Source organism: Microsporum canis, genomic scaffold (assembly GCF_000151145.1).
Source record: "Microsporum canis CBS 113480 supercont1.1 genomic scaffold, whole genome shotgun sequence".
Lineage (NCBI taxonomy): Eukaryota > Fungi > Ascomycota > Eurotiomycetes > Onygenales > Arthrodermataceae > Microsporum > Microsporum canis.
Window position 1 is genome coordinate 2,770,848 of NW_003299169.1, and position 17,378 is coordinate 2,788,225.

The window sequence follows — 17,378 nt, forward strand, 5'->3', positions numbered from 1 at the left end:
TATAGTTTTAGTTCCCTCGTACCCTATATACTACGGTTAGGAAGAGTATAGGAGAGAGTTAAAGATAGATGCCACTCGTCCGGTGCGAGTGGATAGTCATGCTGCATGGTAGGAGGCTGTGTTTCTGGCCGTGGCCTGTGTGCCAGGGATACTTTGTCGCTCCCGAATATCCTTTGCATGGCTGGAGTAAAGGCACTTTCATACCTAGGATAATGGTGAATAGGTTGCGGTCAGATCATATGTATCAGGTATTACCCATTTGGTTTTGGCTTGGAGGTACGAGTGCACTCCGTGATAGATTCCCATTTTATGAGTCCAAATCCTTTGAAGTAAAGTGTTTCAATAAAAGTTGCAATAGGAACAATGTCCCATGCTGCAAGTTTCTCCCCCTAGAATGTCACCGATCAGGATAGGGCAGAGGCATGTCTCTCCATAAGCATATTCATGAATTCTCTCGCATGACTCCCCGTTACAGTATTCTTAGACCCAAAAAGGGGTTCCGTGCTCTGCATCTCCAGTGGGGTATTCGAGAGACATTGCTTGTCGGAGAGTAAAGGCCGGAATAAAAGAGATCTACTATAGCAGTCAGTCAACAGCAGATATGACCTATATGATATAAATATTAGCTAATGGCAACTACCAGTACGCTTTATTGGATAGGATAAGAAGGATACATACGGTGGTGCTGAGTCTAGAGGAGGCCCGGAGAGCAGCAAACATTAGGGCAGGCTGTCGGGTGCCCTTGTGCAAAACCCGACCCGTCAAAGTTCATAGATGCATAGAAGTACGGATGTTATTTAGCTGGTGGCTGCATGGCTATTTATAAATAGGCAGTAAATGTGAAGCCGTTGGCCTCAGCCTATACCCTGTTGAATCACAATACTATTATTCAATGCATTCATAGAATATTCAAAGCGGGTGCAAATATCTAGTTTCTATAATAAGCTCCTCTCAATGTATGCATGCTGGGCGACCCTATACTCGTCAAATATCTATATATGGCTGCCATGAATGAGGGTAAAACGTCTCCGATAAACATACCCCTTTCCTTTTTCTAACAGCCATTGATAAATACAAGCTCTTAGTCCGGCCTTGTCTCTCTTCCTTAGCTCTACATCTCAGAGTATATCATAGTGTTGTCTTATTAAGGCGGTGTCAAATATAGGAGAAGCCGACAAATCTGCATCCGACTCTGTGTTTGCCACCACCTCAGGCCCTTCTCATCAAAAAGCGGTTTCAGGAGGGCCAAGCCGACCTTGGGGGAAGGGTGCTATAAAGGTACACACTTCTTACATCGTAATCTGCGCAGGGGGAGCGCGGCCATGCTGGGAAATCTGTCTCGACTGGCATGTAAGAGGGTGAAAAGACAGCACATGATATAGATGATATAGGAAGGATCGCTCATAACGAGTTAATCAACGGTCGTTTCACCAGCCACATCCATATCTTCTTGTCCTTCTAACCTGGCCATACTAAGCGTCTTCTGCCATTCCTTTTTTTTTTCTTATAATGGCAAAAGGGCTAAAGGGTGATGATCGAGGAGATCACGATACGCTGTGCATAAAAGCATGGCTGCTCTTATTATTATATGTTATATGAGGTCGAAGTAAGCCTGACTAAGCAAAGCCGGTTGGCCTCGGCACAGCATGGAGAACAGGGATAAGAGAGCTTGGCATGGCCTTGGCGTGTCGCTTGATGTATCTTGGCTGTGGGTCTTGGCACGAGGCCTGGACTTGGCCTTGCCGGGGATCCCTTGGCCCGGCCTTGGCCGCCCTTGGCTCCGCCTGGCCTTGGCACAGCATCGCTTTGCTTACATGGTGAGGAAGAACGAAAAGAAGGCAGTGTCAGACAAGAAGCAACACGCAGGAAAAAGCAAAGAAAAAAGGAAAAACAGAAGAGGGACGAAGCGAAGAAGCAAAAATAGAAGTAAAAAAAAAAAAAAAAAAGGAGAAAAAGTTGCCTTGTTGCGTATTTAATAGTTCTTGGCCCACCCTCGCCCTTCAGTTCTGTTTCTTTCCTCTTTTCCTCTCTTCTCTCTCTCTGGTCTCCTGCTCCTTGTGTGCTTCCGCTCGCCCAGCCCTTGGCCTTCTCGCTGTCGTCGCCCTCGCCTTTCCGCGCTCTTCCCCTCCCCCCCCAGCCAAGGCCACGTACGCCTCGAACTTATTTCCCCTTTTTTTTTCTCTCCCTCCTTTACATACCGCAGCCTTTCCCTCCCGGATTTTCCCACTTCCACTCCTCTTCCACCGCAGGACTTTTTTTCGTCTACGTCACCACCGCGTAGTCCGCTCACGCTCTCTCTATTTCTTCTCCCTCATTCTCTACTCTCGACTCCCTCTTTAACGACTCCTGACTTTCCGCTCTTGGGTGCTTTTTGCCCAGCACGACAAGACTTTTGCTTGGCACCATGTCTTCCACCGAAAACCAAGACCATTCCGCTGGCCTCTCCCAGCAGCAGCAACCACATCAGCAGCATCAACAGCAGCAGCAGCTTCAGCAGTCACAGTCGCAGCCTCAGACGTCGCAGGCGGAGCGGGCTCAGCAGCAGGCTCGGTCTCAGATGCAGCCCGCACCGCCTATCCAGCAACAGCAACAACATCAACAACCACAGCAGCAGCAGCAGCAACAGCAACTGCCGACGACTCAAGCCCAGCACTCTCCTCAGACGGTGCAGCAGAGTATACCCGTCCAGGCGACCCTCCAGCATGCCGCCGCCGCCGCTGCTGCCGTCGCGCCGCCGGGAGTGCCTCAGGTAGGCCAGGTCGCGCCCAACAGCCCCGGCGCCCCCGGCTCGCTCGAGTGCCAATGGCAAGGCTGCCAGGAACACTGTCCGACTCCAGAGGCTCTCTACGTACGATACCCATTCCCTTCTCTTCATGATATCTGGACTAACAGGCGTAGGAGCACGTTTGTGAACGCCATGTTGGACGCAAGAGCACCAACAACCTCAACCTGACCTGTGGATGGTCGAACTGCCGCACCACCACCGTCAAGCGTGATCACATAACCTCTCACATCCGAGTCCACGTCCCGCTGAAGCCTCACAAGTGTGATTTCTGCGGCAAGGCCTTCAAGCGGCCTCAGGACTTGAAGAAACATGTCAAGACCCATGCGGATGACTCTGTCCTGGTGCGCTCGCCCGAGCCTGGTGCGGGACAGCGCCAACAGGCGCCAAATGGCATGTTTGGAGTCGGGCTCGGACCAGATGGAAAGCGTGAGTCCAAAGAAGAGTCTCTCTACATGTATATATAATGCTAACTAGTTACAGCGGCTCACTTCTTTGAAGGCTCGCTAGGACCGGTCCCCCAGGCATACGGACACCCACCGCCACAGTACTACCAGCCCCAGCACCCGCAGCAGCAGCAGCCAAATCCATCCTATGGGAACGTGTACTATGCCGTTGGCCACGATGCTGCCCACCAGGCGTCCTACGAGTCCAAGAAGCGAGGATACGATGCCCTGAATGAGTTCTTTGGAGACTTGAAACGCCGTCAGTTCGACCCTACCTCCTATGCGGCAGTTGGACAGCGTCTTTTGAACCTCCATGGCCTCCCGCTTCCCCTGACCCATGCCGGCGCAGTGCCGGAGTACCAACCAGTGCCCGCCATGGTCAGCGTCGGTGGCCATGGAGGATACCAGTCCGGCCCTATTCCGGCCCAGTCGTATCACTTGCCTCCCATGGGCAACTTGCGTACCAAAGCTGACCTGATGAACATTGACCAGTTCCTGGAACAGATGCAGTCCACCGTCTATGAGAGTGATGAGAACGTGGCCGCGGCCGGCGTCGCTCAGCCGGGTGCCCACTACGTCCAGGGTCCCCTCAGCTACCGCACCACCAACTCCCCCCCAACCCAGCACCAGCAGCATCATCACCAGCAGCAGCAACAGCACCCACATGCCACCGCTACCGCCACAAACGCTATGAACAGCACGGCCTCTAGGTCTCCTCATGCATCCACTCCGGCACTCACTCCCCCATCAAGTGCCCAGTCCTACACCTCTGGCCGCTCTCCCATCTCCCTTGCTTCCAGCCATGGCATGTCTCCCACCCACCACCCTTCGACGGCCGGCATGTACCCAACCTTGCCTGCCACGACGGGCCAGGACAGCCTCTCGTCAGGATATCCTACCACCGTCTCCAGTGCCGCCCCTCCTTCGACACTGAGCAGCGTCTTTGACGATGACAGACGTAGGTACACCGGCGGCATGCTCCAGCGCTCCCGTCCAGACATCGATCTCTCTGCTCCATCCATCAAACGGGATGAGGAGTCAAAGCTGTCGAACAGCGTGATCGACCCGGCTCTACGCCGTCCTTCGTCGGACATGCAGGCTGAGATGGAGGAAGATGGCGCCAACCGCCGAAGCTCCTCCGCCACGCCCACTCCCACTACTGCACCGGCCACTGCCGATGACCGCCAACCAGGCGGAGAGCAGCAGTGGGTCGAGAACGTCCGTCTCCTCCAGAGACTTCGTGACTACGTCCTTGAACGCCTAAACAACGGCGACTACCTTGACTCGGACAACGAAGAGGAGAAGAAGGACGCCGGCGAGGAGCCCAAGGAGGCCAGCACCGAGACGGGTGGCTATCCTAGTATTAAGATGCACGGCATGGAGGCCATTGCTGCCGCTGCCGTAGCACACGAGCAAGGGCATGAACTAGGCCAAGGACAGGAGAACCCTCGCACTCCTACTGCCATCGTCGATGCAGAGGAAGAGGCCAAGAGAGCCGGTGAGAACCTGTATCCAGTGCTCAAGATGGCCGTTGAAGATGACGGGGCAGATACAGATGGGGACGAGAAGATGGGTCAGTAGCCCCCCCTTTTTTTTTTGGCTGAAGCTCTGTTGTTGCTTTATCTCGTTTGAGTATCATGATGCCATGAGTTTCGTTTTCCTCTTTGTCTACCAGCCATTTGTGTATTTTACCTTTCGTCTCCTGTCTGTCTTCTGTTGCTGCTGACCGGGCGTATTTCTTTTTATCTGGTTCTTTTCCTTATAAAAACTGCTTCCTCTCTTCTCTGTCTCCCGTAGTCGTCGTATCGCTGTAATTATATCGTAAAATACGCGTAACTTACGTCTCCACCGCCTAGAAAGGGTGTAAGTCCGGTACCATCTCATCTTCTCCAGAAGGACGACGAAGAAACCAAGGGAGGAGGAAGAAGAACAAGAACTGAGCCGACCCATGGTTCGGCTCAGTTACAAGACAGTAGAAAAGATCCGTCGCCATCGTCTGTCCGTGACTACTCGGTATCTCCACGCATCAGCCTCTTTCTTCTGGTACTTTTCGCTATCCAGAGTCCCACAACCGGGAACTATTTAACGTCGAATCAACAAAAGACCCGAATCTGAGTCCGACAAGATTTGGCATATGAATCTGGGGTTCTTCGTTTTATCGCCATCGACTCCAGTTTCTTTTTTTTTTTTTTTTTTTTTTTCGCCGCCTCCAATCGTCATCGCCATCAAACTTATCGGCGGTTTTTTATCGTTATCGGACGTGGATAGACGCGACTTGATACAAACAAACAGACACACGGCGGAGGTTCATGAAGTACATCGACAGCTACTTTTATATACATCTACGAGAACGCTTCTACGAGACGAGACGACTGACGATACACCCTTTGTCAAGACGAGAAACCAGGGCTGCTGCTGCGCCAGTCGCGCGTCCAGGACAGACAAACAGCGAGAAGGAAGACGGAACATCTCGAAGGCTCAGAGACCTCGACTTGTCCGGAGTCAACCATCCTGAGAGATAAAACAAGAGAGAGAGTCTCGTACTCCGTCCGTACCAACGCCTCCTCCGAGAGAGAAACAAAGAGACAGCCAACGGGAGGACATAAAGAAGAAGCGCAACCACTCAGAGCGTCCCCGACGGACTCCAGAAGTTCAACTCCGGTCGAGCAGGAAAGGAAAAAGAGAGAGAAAAGGTGGTGGCGAGCAAGAAGAACCAGAGGAAGAAGAGAAGAGAAAAAAACTATAAGTTTTTGTTTACTTTGAAGGTTTTTTTTTTTTTTTTTTTACTTTTTTCTCTCTTTCTTTCTTTCGCTCTCTCGACCTTTCGACCCTCGATTTATTTATTTACGAAAGACTTACTGGGTGAATTTCTCCTATTTTATTATCGCACAGACTGGTGGGCTTGTCCTTTTTATCTCACGCCCGGCGATAGGACTTATAAAAGTGTGTGTGTGTTTTTTTTTTTTTTTTTTTTTTTTTTTGGTGGGAATATCTTGATCGGCGTCGAAAACACGATTTTGATCGCATCAACAACTCCAAAACACGAACGGTCTGTTGATATTTATCTTGGTTGGTAACGAAAGAAGAGATAAAAGAGGAGGAAGAAGGCACAAGAGTCAAAAGGCAGAGTGAAGACGGAGTGCTCGATAGACGGGAAGAGTCGAAGATGCCACCTTTGGCTGCAAAGCGCCGCAGCCGGCGGCGAGATGTTGACCTACACGATGACCCCGTCGATATGGACGCACTGGACTCGTCGCCTACTCGGCGGTCAGTGAAGAAGCGCAAGGTCGGTATATCTATCTTCAGCAGCAGTGTATCTGCGTCACTTGGCTGCGCGCGCGGCTTTTTGACCTTGATCTATATCTAACGTTTAAAACCAGGTCGAGCACACACCTCAGCCGGATTTCGACAGAGCCCTCGAGCCAGCCTCTGCAGACGAGAATGAAGACGAAAACGACATGGCGGCCAACCATGATCTGGTCGACTCGGTAATCGCCAACCTGGCCGTGGCTAGAGACCCCGTTTCCGTCATGGTTCATCACTCCAACGCCCGAACGCAGCAGGAAAACAAAGAAAGCGTCGAGGCGTACGCTAAGATTGCCGGCCGTGACTGGACATACTACGTCAAAACCCTTCATGTCAACATAGGACGGCCTCCAGATCGTGATCAGAGAGTCGACGCGCAGTCTTCGCCCATCACGGTTGCCGCACAGGCGCTGCCGGATGTACACATCGACCTGGGGCCCGGCAAGTTTGTCTCCAGACTGCATGCAGAGATATACTATGACCGAGACGACCCTCCGTGCTGGCGCGTGAGAGTAAACGGACGTAATGGCATTCGCGTGAACAATGTCTTTTTCAAGCGTGGCACGGCCACACAGCTCTCCTGCGGCGATATACTAGAGATCGCCAATACCCAGATGATGTTTGTCACGCCCGGCGACCAGGCCGTTATTGACCCGGCCTTTATCAACCAGGCGCAGAACGGCGTTCATGCTACTCGAGAAGACGACACAACCTGGGATAGTACCTACCATTCGCATCCTACTACCACCACCACCACCAATCCTGGCCCACGACGCATGTCCTTTGCTCCCAGCAGCAGCAGAGACCAAGCAGCTCCCGCCGCCACAACCGGCACCCGTCGAGCAGAGATTGCAAATGCGGCCACCGTTACTCCCAAACGGCAGACAACGCCCTCTCAACGGCCACAGTCGAGAGATACCATCGAGCTGCCGTCCAAAATGTCTCCCATGTACAATCGTGGAATGATGATGGAAAGCACCGAGGAGATTGACTACAGTGAGGACGCGGCTAAGGATATCAAGCCGCCGTTCAGCTATGCAAACATGATTGCCCAGGCCATCTTCTCTACCGAGGAAGAGAAGCTGTCTCTCAGCAACATCTACAAGTTTATCATGCAGAAATATGCTTTCTACAGGCATTCGCAGTCTGGTTGGCAGGTATGTCTATACCACAAAGCATTGAAGGATCACCTAATGAAAATACAACAACTAACCAATGTATAGAATTCAATTCGACATAATCTCTCCTTGAACAAGGCGTTCCAAAAGGTCCCTCGTCGCACCGACGAGCCGGGCAAAGGCATGAAGTGGCAGATCGTCCCAGAGCACCGAGAGGAGTACTGGAAGAAACAGGCCAAAAAGAGTGGACAGTCCTCAACACCAGCCTCTCCCATTGGCAAGGAGCGAACCGGTTACCAGCCCATCAACGGCCACCCAGCCATCAACGTGGAGAAGAATATAGATGCCTCTTCCCAGGCAAGCAAACCGTCACCTCAAGCACAGACAGCTTCACCAGGTTATCACTCCTTCTCCGTCGCACCGATCGAGGCATATACGCCAGACCGTGGTTCACGAAATGGCCTCGGCATCAACGGCGCTGGTACCCATGACTTTGACGAACAGTCTCCATTGCCCAACGGCCCACGTAACAACAATGCACCAGCTCGAACATACGGCCTGTCCGACAATGCCGTTGCTTCTCCTCCCGTTCTCTCCTCCTCGTATTACGACGACGCTGCCTCGTCAATGATCACACCTGCCCCTTTACGCCAGCAACCCCGTCTCGCACCTCCAAGCACAGCCCAAGTTCCTTCAAGGTATATGCAGCTTAGCTCGCCAGCCCAGTTCTGGAAATTAGCAGACATGGGCAACACGCCTGCCAAGCCGATGCCGGAGATGAGTCCGCTGAAACCATCCATCGGCACAGCGGAGTCTAATCGCTGGAAAACATTAAACACTATACCAAGCAGTAGTCCACCGCCAGCTAACCTGGGCAGTCCAACTAAGCCCGCATCATCCATCAGAGGACGCGGCAGAGAATCCAGCATCGGTAGAGAGAGAGCCAGCGAGCATGAAAATAAAACCATAAAGCGTCATCAGGATAACTGGGAAGAAGATGACGATAATAACGATAGTGATGATGGTGGCTTTGATCTTGCAAGGTTGGTTTAATTCTTTTCCTACACAAAGATAAGTATACTAATATATTAAAACAGGGGCTTTCAACCGATTGGTTCTTTCCACAGACAAATCAATAACGCTGCGCGAGCTGGTTAGATATCCTAACTATAGCAGCCAATATCTCTACCACCACATTATTATCCAATACTTTCTTATCCACACTCAACTACATGCATAAATGAGCTATGAATAATACGCATTAGGAAAGAAAACGCCAAATGGCCAATCCCTTGCTTGCTGGCCCCTTACAGAATTGGCTACCCTTCCACCCTCTATCATGCAGAGGAAAACATCTTTTAATGGCCTTTTTATTTATCTCTTATCTCATTTTATCTCTTCTTTTGTATTATCTATGTACCTACTTGCATTGTCTTGTCTCTTCCCCTTACTGGAAACGTTTCTGGCTCTGCTATGGCTTTTATACTGCGCGAATGCCATCGGTTGCTTATTGTACTTTACGACATGGTTACGGGCGGCCTTTTGCCTTGCCTGATGGGACGGTTGTCTTTATGCTGTTAAGATAGGATGAATTACCCGGTTGGTTGGCTGGGTGGGCTAAGAATGGGTGTTCCTAAGGTCAACACCATATTATGAAAAGCGGCGTTTTAATTTATTTCTTACTACATCCCATTGTTAAGTTGAATATTAAATAAAAATACGCATATCAATAGAGTGTTTATGATCATTGATGTAAGTGAATGTGTATTTAGTTTCTACCTATTGGTAAAACATCGGGGCATTGTTGAAACCCCACGTTATGTTTGCCATAACTATGTTCCGTATAACAAAATAAAAGAGAGACATACGGTTGATTAATTAAAATAAATAGCATCATCGCCTAGAGGTCAGCCAAGTTCAGGCCATGAGGAGATCCTCCATCACAGTATACGGAGTCTCCATTCCAACCCATGACTGCGTCCCACATTGCACATTCCTCACGAACTTTCATCTCAGCCTCCTGGCGCCCCACGGCGATGCGGCGCTCGACCTCCTGTCGCCAGTGTAGGCCTTCCTCACCGGGCTGTGGTGTTAGCCGAACAGCCGTTGCATCAACACTGGCGTTGCTCTCGTTTTGAATGGCATTAACAGCGGCACCCACCATTGCCTCGAGGGTGTAACGTGCGTCGTTCCCGGCGTTATGAAAATTCCAGCCAGCAATCCCTAGTTCAAGAAGGACTCTGGCCAAAGCAGCAGGTTGGGTTTCACGCTTCAGGATGCGGAAGAGGTTAGCAGTGTCTACCGTATCAAGGAAATACGGTTGGTGATTGATTTCTTCGCCCGTGGCTGAGAGAGTGACGTGGGGGTCAAAGGATGTACAACCAAGTTTTCGTAAGTGGGCGACGTCAGCGGAGAGGCCGTGGCCGACGAGAACTAGTTTTCGTTGTTGATTCTTGTACTTTTTTATTTCAGGGAGATGATCTGGTGTCTTCTCGTTATTGGGTGGTAGTTGGACACCGCCGTCATCCCACCAGTTTCGTTTCCCGTCTGCCTCCTTTGTGGCGAAACGTTTACTCTAAATAAGAAGATATATTAGTACCGTTAGAAGATGAATGTTGGGGAAGACTAAGGTTTGGAATTCTTACATTCTCTGTATATTGGATGTGGCCGGAGTAAGGGGGCTGGAAGCATGAGTCGACAGTATCGGCAGAATTAGCAATTGATACAAACTCGCTGTGGCCAAAATCGAACTGTTCTGGGCATCCGGCCACGAAAAGATGGTTGGTAACATTTGCGTATTCAGAAATGCGAAAATGACGGCATCGAATCTTGCCCATCCAGTCACGTCCTCCTTCTCCAGGTGGAACGCCAGCCAGGTCAAGGGTATCCAGAGTAGAAACTCCAATTTCGGTAATCTGCTCGTGATGCCTCTCGTTCAACTCAACGTCGATGCAGATGAAGATGGGCTCATCCGCAAACGTAAAGGGAGCAGGGTCTTCGACATCTAGCGGTTCCAGGATAGACCCATTTGCTAACGCAGTTTTCTTCTCAGCAAGCTGTTGCTCTGACCATGATGAGTCAGTGGGAATGGTGACATCGCTCTGGTCGGGATCACTTCGTGGGGCACGAGGTCGAAGGCCCAGGTAACATTGTGTACGCTTGAGTTCGCGATTCCAGGAGCGAATTTTCTGTATTTGAGTCTGTTGTCGTTTTCCCTTGGTCTTTTTGGACTTGCGGCGTGTGGCGGCATATGCTGTCTCCATTTTCTCCCTGAAAACATCAAAGGAATGTTTCAACTCGGGAGATGCATTCTCTCCTGGCTCATTATTACCACTTGGTGCACTGGGCACTGCTTGTTCCAGCTTCCCCTTCATTTGACGGTTGAAGGACGTACCTATGAACTGAGGCTGGGGGGTTCCGTCAGGAGTAAAAGGGATGATTACCCCAGCTTCTGGATCAGATGGGATATAGAGCTTGCAGCCGAAATCTTCGTTGATGGTATCAATCAGGCCTTGAGCCTGCTCTTTGGTTACTAGGAGGAGAGGTCTCAGGGAGACATAGGCAGGTGGGTGAATGTAGTACCTTTATGAATGCATATTAGTGAATAAACAGTACCGAGACAGTGACACAGTGACTCTAGGAAACCGTAACACCGGAAACTCCAGTGAATATAGTGAATGTAGAAAGGAGACTTACACGTCCCATGGTCGATCCCAGAATTTGCCTCCGTCAAAGTATGTATGTGCAATATGCACCATGTTGTCTCCTCTGATATACTTATACGGAAATCTAGAGATGGCCATCAGTGGGCAGAAATAGGTCGTCTCCCTAGATCCAGACGAACTAGCTACAGCTGTAGCTAACTCGTGGGTAGTTTGCTTCCCACGAGCCTTGCTCTTCTTCCTCTTCGAGGCTTTTGCTTTCTTCTTTGTGGTGCGAGAGGACGAAGCCAGGTGTTCATCCTTAAACGCACCGTTGTTTAAGCTATCTTCCTTTGACCAGTCGACCGAATATTCGTCCGGGCTGCCGTCCTCCAGCGTAATGATATACTTACTAGCAGCTGTCCAAGGCTCGTCGGAGCCATCTTCCTTTGGCGAGTCGACAAACTCACTGATAATTGTCCAAGGCTCGTCCTGGCCATCTTCCTTTGACCAGTCCGCATTCTCACTGGCAGCTGTCTGAGGTTCTCCTGAGCTATCTTTCCTTGACCAGTCGACGTAATGTGCTTCTAGGCCGCCATTATCTGTTCTGATGATATACTTAGTGCCGGCGGACCACTGTGCATCTGAGCCCTTTGGCACGGTACCAAAGGATGCTACAACCTGGCCCGGCTTAAATGTATCCTTATCCTCGTGTAGGTCAACGTTCGTAAAAAGAAGATTCTCGTCCTCTCCAGCAAAGAGCATCTTAAGACGCTCCTCGAAGTCCATGATGACAGTTGAAGTCTGGCTTATATCAAGACAGGATAAGAAGATATACACAGTCCGGAATATCCTGTAGAACAAGCGTGAGACCGAGGGCCCTCTTCCTTTCTACAGGTGAAAAATGAGAAGTTTGAGGAGTTGTTAACGGTGTGGGAGAGAAACAGAAGGGAAAAAAGAAGCTGGCAAATTAGATGTGTGAATAGGGAACTGGCGGTATAGGTGAATCACAGTCTCTTTTTTTGTTTTTTTTTTGTTTTTTTTTTTTTGGTTCTTTGATGCGGGGATCCTTAGGTTGTCAGAAGTTCCGTTGGTCAGATCGATAATTGGTCTTTGTCCTTCCTCCGCGACGATATTTATATTCGGGCTACCTAGATGGAAGCTGGCGGAACCAAAAAAAAACAGCATCAGTTCCATGATTTGGGTTGTGAGAATGACGTTTTCGACTGATATGACGTCTTGGACTTAATACGACTGCTTGAACCGTTGTTAGTTATGTGTACTAAGGACGATAGGCTCTAACCTTTGGGTAGCTACGAAGTTCGTGGTATTTCTAGATGCATCTACTTGGTGGCTATTCTATGAATATGCGCTGCTACCTCTAACACGACGAGAGTAGTTGTCGCGTATAGCAAGCTGCACCCCTCGCGCATGTGGTAAGCAGCGACGAATCGACTTCGGGTCAGTTGGATGCTTCACCAAGGCTTCTGCGGTGGTTATCGGATACCGTATAGGTTCTTGTAGCTATCCGTACCTCCTGCTTCTATAAGCCCGTCTGGTCTGGAGACAAAGGCCAGAAGTACATAACAAATCTTCCGGTTTAGAAGCCCCGGTTGTGTCGGTAGCAGAGAGATAGGGCTCAGCCTCAAGTTGATACGTAGGGGTGTTTCCTGTCCTTTTGTTCTGAGATCTAAATTACAACGATTAGCTACGTAGTTAACGATGTTGTGGGGAATATGAAGGGTCTGGGTCTTTACCTTTATCCCATAAATCATAAATCCTCGGCATTTTACCGTGTTATTTGGTCTCCGGGTCACAGTTAACGCAAGGCCGCTCCACCAGGTCCTCAGAGAAATGGGTGGTTGAGAGTAATAACAGAATAAGTCGCTGTGATCCATCAGGAGCAGTTAATACTAAAACTGTAGATGCGGTTGAAGAATGACCAGACGTCAATTTTAGCATGAGAGAAGCTTTAACTATCGGCCGCTGAAAAGTGGGCTTGGTGAGAGATAACTTAGTCATTTAACTACCAGTGCAGGGGTAACTACAAGTTAAACGTAACTGGCAATTACTTGAGAGAACTTGGCCAAGTTCATGCTTGCGATGGTGAAGATACTCCACGCTGACAGTAATGTGATAAGAAGTCGTCCCTAATCATATTTCCGTCTTAGTATTGAGGATAGGCTGCCTTTACGTGTACGAATCAAGAATCTGCAAGGTTATGGTAGAGGATATATCATATTGGTATAACATATAGACAGACACTCTTGTCTCTTGTATCAAAGGCTCAATTGAGCTCGTAGTCAAAGCATATAAACATGCGGTGGTTAAGAAGTATTTGCAGCTAAAACATATGTGCTTGCTCGCGTCATAATCAATTCAATCATCATTCGATTATCGTTAAACGTTCAATCATCTCCTCCTCTTCATCCGTCTTTTTGTTTGGGTCTGTTTTCTAAGGGCTCAGCAGCCATTCCTTCATTCACGTCATCCCCGAAGAATATTCAGAGACTCCACTTCCGCAGCTCCCGTTTACCCACAATACGTCTTGTTCAAAATGCGCTCAACTCGTTCCTCTCCCAATGGATGGGCAATTGAATACAAGAAGCATAGCCTGGCCACAATACTGCTACCGGGCATCTTGCTTCGTCAAACCGAGTTGCTCGGGGAACACAAAGAGACAAAGACAGCTTGGCACTTTCCCAATCTCCATCTAACCAATTGATGCTTCACCAACACCAGCTAGCCCTGACGAACTAGTGGGAGGTAAGGTCATCAACTGGAAAGGGAAAAGGGGGGTCGTGGCAGAGGTGAGCTAAAGCCCTTGCTCGATGGTTCCTGGTCCAAACAATTCGGTAGGACTCGATAAGATGGCGATGGGATTGGAAGATGCGGCTATGACATTGTTGTATCCATGGGACAAGTGGTCGCAATACATCGGACAGTAGGCCAGGGTCGGAGCACAACCTCACGATTGTGATTTCCCCTCGGCTTCCTGTGGTTTCCTTTCCTGTAAGGCGATCATATTGTCTTTTGCCCATTTGCGTCGACGCTGCTTTTGGCCAGGTCGATTGCGCTTTTTCTTGGGTTCCCGTAGAGGAGCTGCCAGGTCGAGTTTAGGTTCAGGCTTCGGTTCTTGCGAACCGAAATTCCCACTCTCTAGAGCAGATACGAGGAGTCTAACAATTTGAATCAAGACGAACGGCGAGATGTTGTCCAGGCGTCGAAGTACCAGAGCCTGGGTCTGAGGTCCAGTCCGGGTCTCAGTCTGCCGTTTGGTGGTGTAATCGGGTTGCGGTTTCAGTAAGTGGAGGGTCCCTGGCTCAGCAATCCAGTAGAACGGGATAGAGCTAATGTAGGGTTGGGAGTCCCACATTAGAGGTAAACCGTTCACAAGCTCCGTCCTCAACTCCAAGCGGAGGCCGGTTACCACACGGGGCGGAAGAGCCGGTGAAGCTCCGGCAGGGAGGAGGGTCAACTTGCCGTTATCCATAGCACTCGCGGGAACAAGGTAACGGGTTCCTAAACATCGGCCAAGGGCCAATGACGCGAGGATAAGCCCCAGGTAGCCGCAGACTAACAGAATCTCTGAAGAATTGTCGGGCGAGATTCTGTCAACGCGGTGGGTATGAGTAGCACCTGGGGAAGGATCAGCAGCACGACAAGGCGTCCCATAGTGTTGGCGTTTGAGTAAGTGCCATGGGAACGGTCGTCCATTGAGTGTCGGAGGCCTCTCTACTTCTTCATCGAGGTCGTCGTAGAGAAGCGCATAGTTGATCGGAGGGATTGCGAGCCATTCTTCGTATGTCGCCGGGAGGCGGTTAGAAATTTCCGGGAGACGCCTGGGGGCGTCTGGGAGGTTGTCAGAAATTCCTAGGCGACGGTAAGAGCAATAGGTGGAGGCGGCAGTTTTCGTTGCTCTTTTCGTGACTTCAAAGGCACCGATAGTCATGAGGCTAGCTTTAATGGAGCCAGCCAACCGTCTGCCAAAACCATCCTGAGGGGCGACGGCGGTAGAGGGCGCTGAAGCAATGGTGCTCCAGATTGTCAATGTTGCCACTAAACTGATGAAGGTGATCAACATTTTGGTGGTTCTAAGACTTTGTTAGCAAGAATAGAGAAAATAACGATGGTAACAAGGACAAAGGGAAGGTTAAAATTTGGTATCAGAAAAAAAAAAGCCTGAAAAGGGGAAGAAATAGAGAAAGAGCATGGGATATCAAAATGTTTGAGAGGGCACAAGGAGAACAGCAGGGTATTTATATAAAGGTTGCAATAGGTATATATAAAGGGATAAAATCAAACTAGGTGTGCTTACGTTCAAAAAAGGAGAGATAAGATGAGGCTTCTTTCTAGTCTGTTTCTTTTTCTGGCTGCCTATATACATGGTTAGCATGATGTATCGAGAAAGGAGTGGCAGTATGATAAAGTAGAAGACATACCCTTGAAAGGAGCGGCAGCTCTGTCAACAAGGAGAAGGTCGTTGCAGGAGGGTGGGAGGCCGAATATCTCACTGAAGAGATGGTAGAGGAGGTAGCCGTAGCAGTGTAGCAGTGGTTATAGCTTGCTCTTGCACTTGAGATCATCTGTAGCCAAGGGGGAAGAAAACGTCTGCGCTGACGAAGAGAAGAAGAAGAAAAGGAAGAGGGGAGAAAAGTGAGAAGAAGAAGAGCTTTTTATATTGTGTGGCGGGAAAGTAGTAAAACTTTCCTAATTGAGGAACACTGAAGCCCTGAGGACAAAAAGATCACGTTTTTTTGCATCAACTCGAGTTGATCCAGCGTAAGGACAGTTTGATCGAGTGTGTTAGGTATATAAGATGACAGGATCGGGTATATAGAGGACATGACAGGCGTTCCTATGACAACGGATATCATTCCCAGGTGGTATCAGTGGCCCTATAATGGGGGTATTGATGCACTTTAGATCAACCAACACAAGCAACATCTGGATCAACATTCTTCTTTTTGCCTCTCAGTCGTAGGTAATGAAGCTGCAGAGAAAACAAACAAGTAATAGAGAGAAAGACAGAAAGAACCAGGGGAGTATGTAGAATGATGAAATAAAAAAAAAGGAGTATCAGATTTCTTTTCCCTACCCATAAAACGCCAACGCAAAGGAGTACACGCCTAGTCTTTCATAACAGGGAATCCAACATAATTATATCCGTTTCCAGGAGTGTGAGCAGAGAGGAAAGAGGTAAAAAGGTATAGAGATGCAAGAAGGCAAAAGGATCTAGTCAAGATCCATCTCCTCCTGAGCACCACCATCGACCAGCAATTTGGTCTTCTTCTTCCCGCGCAGCTTCTCTTCTCCAACGGGCAAGCCAACTTTCCTGTTGAGTAGGTCCTCCGCCATCTTGGTACCCTCCGCCATCTCCTTCAGCTCCTTGCGGATCAGATGCTCGCCCTCTGCAACCACCCTTCTGTCTTCGGCTCTCTTTCTGTCCCTGGCGATCTTGCCTGCCAATCTCCTCTTCGTATATACCCTCTCTCGTCGCTGCCTGATCTCCTCTACCCTCTTCATAGCCTTGATGGTAGATTCCACAAGGTTTCTGTCGTATTTCACAGGTGCATTGCGCTTCTTGGCGAACTGTGATAGCACCAGGGACGAGTCGACTATCATCTCCTTGCCATGAAGAGCACGGTGTGTCTTGGTCCATTTTAGTTTACGTGGCTGACGCTTCATCTTGAAATTTTTGTGGCATTTTGAGCGGCAGAAGCGGAACTGTCGAGCATCGTTGCGCACGAATGTTATTCCCTTGGAGGGATACACCGGCTGTGAGCAGAAATGGCAAGTCTCGACCCTAGGCTTTTGTGTTAGTCTCGTCCATTTTGAGACTTAAGAAATACAGAAATACATACCTCATCGTTACCTCTGGTCAATAATTATTCTAGGGTAATATTTTATATTTGTAGTTGTTGCTTGACATATACCCTTCAATTAATTTTTTTTTTCTTTCTTCTTTGCGGGTTAACTAACATTCTGACGCTAGTCCTAATTGGGAAAGTCTATATATTATTTTTTTATTTTGGAAGTTTAAGAATGAAGAAAAAAAAGAAGAACTTCGCATTCCATCTGACAA

General features: G+C 49.3%; 5 protein-coding genes across 5 annotated transcripts; 2 read left to right on the forward strand and 3 right to left on the reverse strand.

Moving 5' to 3' along the window:
* Positions 1-2,404: 2,404 nt before the first annotated feature.
* Positions 2,405-4,809, forward strand: MCYG_01012 (zinc finger transcription factor pacC; the record flags this gene model as incomplete). Its single annotated transcript, XM_002850862.1, has 3 exons — positions 2,405-2,848; positions 2,899-3,211; positions 3,260-4,809. 3 exons carry the CDS (start codon positions 2,405-2,407, stop codon positions 4,807-4,809), a joined length of 2,307 nt encoding a protein of 768 aa, XP_002850908.1.
* A 1,585-nt stretch (positions 4,810-6,394) lies between these two features.
* MCYG_01013 (forkhead box protein C2) lies at positions 6,395-8,705 on the forward strand (the record flags this gene model as incomplete). The annotated part of the gene is made up of 3 exons (XM_002850863.1): positions 6,395-6,514; positions 6,609-7,691; positions 7,758-8,705. The coding sequence occupies 3 exons, from the start codon at positions 6,395-6,397 to the stop codon at positions 8,703-8,705; spliced, it is 2,151 nt and encodes a 716-aa protein (XP_002850909.1).
* A 619-nt stretch (positions 8,706-9,324) lies between these two features.
* MCYG_01014 (QDE-2-interacting protein) lies at positions 9,325-12,082 on the reverse strand (the record flags this gene model as incomplete). The annotated part of the gene is made up of 6 exons (XM_002850864.1): positions 9,325-9,334; positions 9,521-9,552; positions 9,604-10,227; positions 10,298-11,046; positions 11,096-11,103; positions 11,349-12,082. 6 exons carry the CDS (start codon positions 12,080-12,082, stop codon positions 9,325-9,327), a joined length of 2,157 nt encoding a protein of 718 aa, XP_002850910.1.
* Positions 12,083-14,261: 2,179 nt separating this feature from the next.
* MCYG_01015 (uncharacterized protein) lies at positions 14,262-15,377 on the reverse strand (the record flags this gene model as incomplete). The annotated part of the gene is made up of 1 exon (XM_002850865.1): positions 14,262-15,377. The coding sequence occupies one exon, from the start codon at positions 15,375-15,377 to the stop codon at positions 14,262-14,264; it is 1,116 nt and encodes a 371-aa protein (XP_002850911.1).
* A 1,129-nt stretch (positions 15,378-16,506) lies between these two features.
* On the reverse strand, positions 16,507-17,162 carry MCYG_01016 (ribosome biogenesis protein RLP24; the record flags this gene model as incomplete). The annotated part of the gene is made up of 2 exons (XM_002850866.1): positions 16,507-17,117; positions 17,146-17,162. The coding sequence occupies 2 exons, from the start codon at positions 17,160-17,162 to the stop codon at positions 16,529-16,531; spliced, it is 606 nt and encodes a 201-aa protein (XP_002850912.1).
* Positions 17,163-17,378: the final 216 nt, after the last annotated feature.